The following is a 7,251-nucleotide window of genomic DNA, read 5'->3' as shown; positions in this document are numbered from 1 at the left end:
TGTATGAGGAAAGGCACTTGAATGGGACTGTGTGATGAGCTCGCCCCGCACAAGGACATGAGAATGAGAGCTGCCCTGATGATGGATAAGTGCATGGTGACCGCACTGTGGAAGCTGGCTACTCCAGACAGCTATGGATCAGTTGCTAACCAACTCAGAGTGAGCAAGTCGACCGTTGGATTCAAGTTGATGCAAGTTTGCAGGGCCATTAATCACATCCTGCTCAGAAAAACCATGACTCTTGGCAACGTGTGTGACATTGTGGATGGCTTTGCACAGATGCGTTCCCTAACTGCAGAGAGGCCATAGATGGCACACATATTCCAATTGTGACACAAGACCACCTAGCCTCCGAGTACATTTATAGGAAGGGATACGTCTCCATGGTTCTCCAGGTGCTTGTGGATCATGTGGATGTTTCACGGACATTAACACAGGCTGGTCCAGAAAGGTGCACAACGCATGCATCTTTCAGGACACAGGCCTGTTCAGGAAGCTGCAAGCCGGGACTTTCTTTCTGGACAACAAGATCACCATCATCAAAATGCCCATTGTGATCCTGGGAGACCCCGCCTACCCCTTGATGCCGTGGCTCATGAAGCCATACACGGGGAACCTTGACAGCAACCAGGAGCAGTTCAACAACAGCTTGAGCTGGTGCAGAATGACTGTTGAGTGTGCTTTTGGCTGTTTTAAATACCCGCTGGTGAAGTCTGTATGGGAAGCTGTATCTGGCCGATGACAACATCCCTATGTTTATAACCTCATGCTGTACCCTGCATAATATTTGTGAAGGGAAGGATGAAAGCTTCACTCAGGCATAGACCGCTGGGGCTCAGCGCCTGGAAGCTGAATTTCAACAGCCAGAGACCAGCGCTATTAGAGGGGCAAAGTGCAGTGCCGTGAGGATCAGAGATGCCTTGAGGCAGCAATTCCTTGCTGAAAGGCAGTCATGTTTGGTGCCATTCACGGCAATGCAGTGGTCCCAATGCTAGTAGGCGTCTCTGATTGCTCCATATGATGCACTGACTAGCAGTGCCTGTTGTTTTCTGGGCTATGCTTGCTTTCACTTAACGCAATAAATAATGTTTCAAACCAAAAAAAATGTATTTCTTAATATTAAAAAAATATTGGAGAGACATCAAGGGGATGACACATCTGTGCAGTGTGGGGGAAGGGTGGAGGGAGGCGTGGGGGCTCCGGAATCATTACAGATTTGTGTATATCGAGGTGTCGTATACAGCCTTGCTGTCTGAAATGACGTGCAACGGGTGCTGCCCTTCATCCAAGCTGAACTGCCTGTGGATGGGGGTTGAGTGAAGTGGGTAATGGTTGGAGACTGCAGGGCTGGACAGTGAAGTTGTAGGTGTTGGAGGCAGCTGCTGGTGATATGAAACAGGATGGTGGCCAAACTGTGTTGGAGGTGACAAGGGGTGCAAGGGAAAAAGTTTTGGGACATGGACTGCTGCAGGAGGTAGGGAGGGTGTGGAGCTGCTCCGTATGCAGTAGTAGGAGCGCCTACATCAAATCTGCTTGGTGCTCCCTAATATTTAGGAGCCACTCCAAGGTTTCTTTACAGCAGTCTGCACTCTCCTGGCGCGTACCCTCCTTTCTTTGTCCCATCACTCGTGCATTTTTTAATTTTTAGCAGGGACTGCTGCATAACTTCATGCAGAATGTCCTCCTTGATTTTTTGATGCCTCTTCCTGAGTCCATGCAGCCGTTTGGCCAGTAGTAACAAGGAGAACTGTGATACAAACTATGGGTAACGAACCACCGCTCTCAAGAAGGTCCCAGAGAAATACTAGCCGTGTACTGTGTAGCCTTTTATTCGGTTTGAGGTTAATGACAAGCTGAACAGAGTTATTTCTGGTTTGTTCTAGATCTGGAGCCCATAGGAACACAAGAAATCGCAGGCAGATCTGAGATAAAAGGATCAGGTTCCAAGAGCCCTTTACACAGTTACTGGGCAGCACAGCCCACAGCACAGGGTGAACAATAGGGTTTAGAAATCATTGGTAATTAACTACCTGGATTAGCATAAGGTTATTAGTCATTAAGCAGTTAAAGAGAGTTCACCAGAAACTTTAAAGAGACATATAGAAAATGATATTATTGCACCCTCTATCTAATAATATTTTATTTTTGTCTCTGAATTAACTGAATACAGCTCTAGACAGGAATCGTTTGGTTACACTGCTAACCTCTAACAAGCTGTCAGTAAACATAGAAAACTAGAGTCTTGAATATTTTCCAGTTCTTTAATAATATAAGTCTACATATCAAAGCTCTAGCCTATTTAAGATGGAATGGCCCTAATTACCATTTACATACTTTTCTAACCTATCGCTAAAGGGTGAATAGCCTGCAAGTTGCTTAACTCTTTTTGGCCATATGTTACACAACCCCTTTTGAAGGGCCTGGGGCTGTTTGATTTAGAGATCATGTGATCTGAAAAAGAGAAACTGGAAACAGAGTGCGCTGAAGGGGGAGCTTTGGCAATGGTCTGCTGAAGCAATTAGAGAGTCTGGGGGAGCCAAGCCAAAGCTAGCCTCAAGGCCTTGGTTATTGGCATGCAGGTTTCCGCTCTGAGAGAGAGGCACTAGAATGGAAGCTGCACTGTGAGAGTGGATCTGGAAACGCAGAGCCAGAGGCAGGACCGGAACAGTGCTGTGACTCAAAATCACATGGGTCTTGTTTGTGTGACGCAAACACGCTCAGCTGGTGAGTGTCCAGCTTCAGAAGCTCGAGCAAGGCTGTGACAGCAAACCTGGAGCTGCTACTCAGATGTGGATGGGGAATAGGCCTGGACAGGGAGGTGCCACAAAATATTTTCTTCACCCAGATGTAGCTCCTCCGCAGTCTGTGTTTCCCCAAGTGCTCTTGTTTCAGAACTAATCAAGCAGGGCTTCCTGGAAGGAAATGGGTTTTGTTCCATCTCTCTCTCTCTCTGTCTGTCTCTCCTGGTGCATTTAGGTCCAGCTCTCTCTCTCCTTTGTAACTCACCCCTCCACAGACATGCCTCCCTCTCTCTCTCACTTCTAAGTCCCTGGCCACTGCCAACTATCACCCTGCAGCTGTGGTAGCCTATAGTCTAGTCTACTTGCTTGACTATGTATTTTTCCTTATAACTTTCTTATTTTCTTTTGGGTTTGATTATTTGTTTTATTAATAAGTTTAAAGATGTATATTAGAGTATATTTCACCTGTAACACAAGGGACCTGCAGGCCACATCCTGTATGTTGAGCTAAAGCAGGGAGCATGTATGAAAATGTGTGGGGAAAACTGCAGCCAACTCCTCCAGTTGAAGTTCTGGAGGAGTTGGAATAGGGGCTGCAACCCTGCACATTCTAGATAGGCATCCGCCAGGGTCTGCCTCATGATGCAAAATGGGCAGGCATCTGGAATGGGGGTGAACTCTGCTACATAGATGCCTGTGCTCATGACTCCATGAAGGAGCCACCAACTGATATCTCCGGTGAGCAGTGAGTGTAGTACTTTCTGGCCCACAGGCATTCCTCACCATCCAAAGATGGTACCAGGTCCCACCAGTTGGTATTAGGGCATCTGAGGAAGTGGAGCATGAGCACGTAAAGTTGTTCCCTTGGTGGAATTCAGAAATGAAATGGCTGCAGGCTGTGCATCCCGCACTGGTTATGAATGGGAGGGCGTCGGGAGGACTCATGGGATAGGAGCCCAATCAAGAAGTCCAGAGGTCCTGTGGTGAGGGGTGGTTGGGGAGTACCCACTTGTAGGACCCATTCAAGGGAAATCTGAGTGCTACGCAATAAGGTGGCCCCCGCCTCATCAAATTTGTGCAGGGGGGTCTGAAGGGTGAAGCGCTCCAGGTGAGCTCCAAGATGAAAGAGGTCATCTTGACCCACTAAATGGTGGGCCAACAACTGGGACGGGCAAATGCTGGAGAAGTGGGCCCGGGCAGGATGGAAACGAAATATATACATGTGGTTCAGCCAGGAGACATAGGTAAAGGTGGAATTGTCATCTGGGTGTTGGTTGCACCAGGCGTCCACCAGGGAGTGATGATTGATGATGTCTCTGAGGATGTCTGCAGCGGCCTGGCCGCTCTCGATCCCTGAGCGATTCTAGTCCTCAAAGATGGTATTAAAATCTGCACACAGGACCAGGCACTAGTGAGGATCCAAGGTGCTGAGGAAGGCAGACACCTGTTGATAGAAACACACCCATTCCGGGTCTGCATTCAGTGGATAGACATTGAACAGATTCAATGTCAGCCCCTCCACACAGGCCTGGAGGTGCAGCAGGCGACCTGGGATGATATCGGAAACTCCCAGCATCTCAGGCTGTAGGTCTGGGGAGAACAGGGTGGCCACCCCAGCCGAATGAGTGCTGAGGTGAGTAAAATATAACCCATCCCACCCAGCAGCCAACTAGTCTCGGTGGCTGAATCCATGTTGGTTTCCTGCACCTGAACCACAGAGTACCCTACATCACAAAGGAAGGAGAGCACCTGGTGACTGTGGAGACCCACCCTAGAGCCTCTGGAGTTCAATGTTGAAAAGCTGGTTGGCTTCATTCTGAGGAGGAATCTTGCGGGCAGGAGGATCCCAAGCCAGCCTTACAACAATCGCTGACCAACCTGAAAGGCTTGTCACGGAAGTTTCAGTCCCTCTAGTACACCAGGATGTCCTACCTCCCGGTTCCCCTCCACTCCTCCAAAACAGCCCTCATGGCCAAGAGGACAAGATGGAAGTCTCCGCAACACTGGAGAGGGAGTTTCATCTTACCCTTGAAATCACAGGGGTCACCCAGAAAATGGTGAAACTCATCCTGCAGCACCGTGGGGGATGGGGTAGTGGACCCATGATGATCCTCTGGGTGTGCCCCTGTTAATACCCTGTGGCCCTTGGAGATGGGCAAAAAGGGAGAAGACCACTGGTGCAGCGACTGTACCAGTGGCACCACGCAATCCGTCTCTATCTCCAGAAGGGGAAAGGGAGGTGGAGGGAAAAGAGCAGCCCCTAAAGCCTCAGGGAGGGGAGACAAATAAACCACCCCCGGAGTTTCATCCCAGGACGGGGAAATGAGGCAACCCCTAGCTGGCAGCAGTATGGAAGATGGGGGGAAAAAAGAGTAGGGCTTCTTTTCCCCCTCCCCTCCCTTTGCTCTACATGAATCATATGATGATTGTTATGTTCTGTTCATTCCCTCTGAAGCACTTTGCACTGGGAATGTCAGAAGACAGGCTACTGGACTACATGGACCATTGGTTTCAGCGAGTATGGCCATTCCATCTTCTTATTTAGACCCCAGATGTATCTGCCTCCTGCTCTAACACACTATACCCCACTCCCCTCCCAGAGCTGAGATAGATCCCAGGAGTCCTGACGGGATCTCTCTCTCCACAGAGTTGGTAACCAAGTAACAATAAACATTCAAATTTTAACACTAACCAGTGTCCCTTAAGTGACTTGCCATAAGATGTGAGAACATATCGGTTTTAGAGATATTGAGTCACGTCTGACAAGGGGAGGGGAAGACAGGAGAAAGTGACAGGGGCAGCGTCTTGGGGAGAAGACACACAGCAGAGTCGAGGCTTGACAGAAGAGATGAGGCAAGATTGCAATTTCAGGGATCCAACTACCAGCAATTAGAAAGGTGGCAACCCAGTGTACTCTACATAGACTGACTCCCCAGGTCATCACATTGACACAGCACAGTAAGGACAGGAAAGGGTTTAATGTCTCTTTGTCAAGTAAGTGATTCAGGGAAGAGTCCCCAGCACCATGCACCAACAAGCTCTGCACAGAGCTCAATCTGAGAGCCAGAGCACAAGGAGAAAATATTTAGGTCTCTTTATGTGTAAAGAGCTGGAGCAGCCTGCCCCGGATCTGTTTGGTCCTCACCCCATAAATGATGGGGTGTAGCACGGGGGGCACCAGCAGGTACACACTGGCAATGAGAACGCGTAAATGCACTGGCACATTTTCACTAAACCGCTGCGTGATAGAGGAGAAGAACATTGGAATGTACAAAGCTAAGATGGCACAAAGATGAGAGATGCAGGTCCCAAAAGTTTTGAGCTGGACATCCTTTGTGGGAAGGCGGAAGATGGCCCGGAGGATCTGAGTGTAGGACACTGCAATAAAAAACACATCCATTCCGATCCCAGAGAAAAGATTAAACAGGCCATAGTAACTACTAATGCGGATGTCAGCACAGGCCAGATTCACCACTGCTAAATGCCGACAATAGGAGTGAAGGATGATGTTGCTTCTGCAATATGGCCACTGCCTCGCCACGAAGGGATAGGGTAATGTGAGTATGCCACTGCGCATCACCACGGCCAGGCCTATCTTGGTTACAACAGAGTTTGTCAAGGTCATGGAATGTCTCAGGGGATGGCAGATGGCCACGTAGCGATCAAAAGCCATGGCCAAGAGGATTCCAGATTCCATCGCTGAGAAGCAGTGAATGAAGTACATCTGGGTGAGGCAGGCATTGAAACTGATCTCCCTGGAATTGAACCAGAAGATGCTCAGCATTTTGGGTACAGTGGATGTAGAGATGACCAAGTCAGTGACGGCCAGCATGCAGAGGAAATAGAACATGGGCTCTTGGAGTCTCGGCTCCCTCTTCATGACGAACAGGATAGTGAAGTTCCCCAACATGGCTATGGCATACATAGCACAAAAAGGAATGGAGATCCAGATATGGGCTGCCGCTAGGCCAGGAATGCCAAAGAGGATGAAGGTGGAGGGGTTAGTGAATTCGGTTGTGTTCGAATCTGACATGGAGTAGGGGAGAAGGTGACTTTCTGTGTTCCCAGGGTCTTGGGTGATGGTCGTAGTACAAATGCCTGAATGGAGAGACAACATTTGTCAGGGTTCCTTCCCCACTCTGAACTCTAGGGTACAGATGTGGGGACCTGCATGAAAGCCCCCTAAGCTTATTTCTACCATCTTAGGTTAAAACCTGGTATGCTGCCACCACCAAGTGATTTAACAAGAACCAGGGAAAGGACCACGTGGAGTTCCTCTTCCCACTAAATATCCCCCAAACCCTTAAACCCCTTTTCCTGGGTAGGCTTGAGAAATATCCTAACCAATTGGTTACAAAGTGATCAAAGACCCAAACCCCTGGGTCTTTGGACAATGGAAAAATCAGTCAGGTTCTTAAAAGAAGGATTTTATTAAAAAGAAAAGGTAAAAATCATCTCTGTAAAATCAGGATGGAAAATAACATTAAAGGGTAATCAGATTCAAAGAGCA

The 7,251-nt window shown here is 48.5% G+C and overlaps 1 protein-coding gene across 1 annotated transcript; it reads right to left on the bottom strand.

Annotated features, from left to right (window-relative positions):
* Window positions 1–5,826: 5,826 nt before the first annotated feature.
* On the bottom strand, window positions 5,827–6,774 carry LOC128833661 (olfactory receptor 52E4-like). The gene has a single exon (XM_054021698.1). The coding sequence runs from the start codon at window positions 6,772–6,774 to the stop codon at window positions 5,827–5,829; it is 948 nt and encodes a 315-aa protein (XP_053877673.1).
* Between the last annotated feature and the right edge of the window lie 477 nt (window positions 6,775–7,251).

Source organism: Malaclemys terrapin, chromosome 1 (assembly GCF_027887155.1).
Source record: "Malaclemys terrapin pileata isolate rMalTer1 chromosome 1, rMalTer1.hap1, whole genome shotgun sequence".
NCBI classification, from domain to species: domain Eukaryota; kingdom Metazoa; phylum Chordata; order Testudines; family Emydidae; genus Malaclemys; species Malaclemys terrapin.
This window is presented reverse-complemented; position numbering and strand designations above follow the sequence as displayed.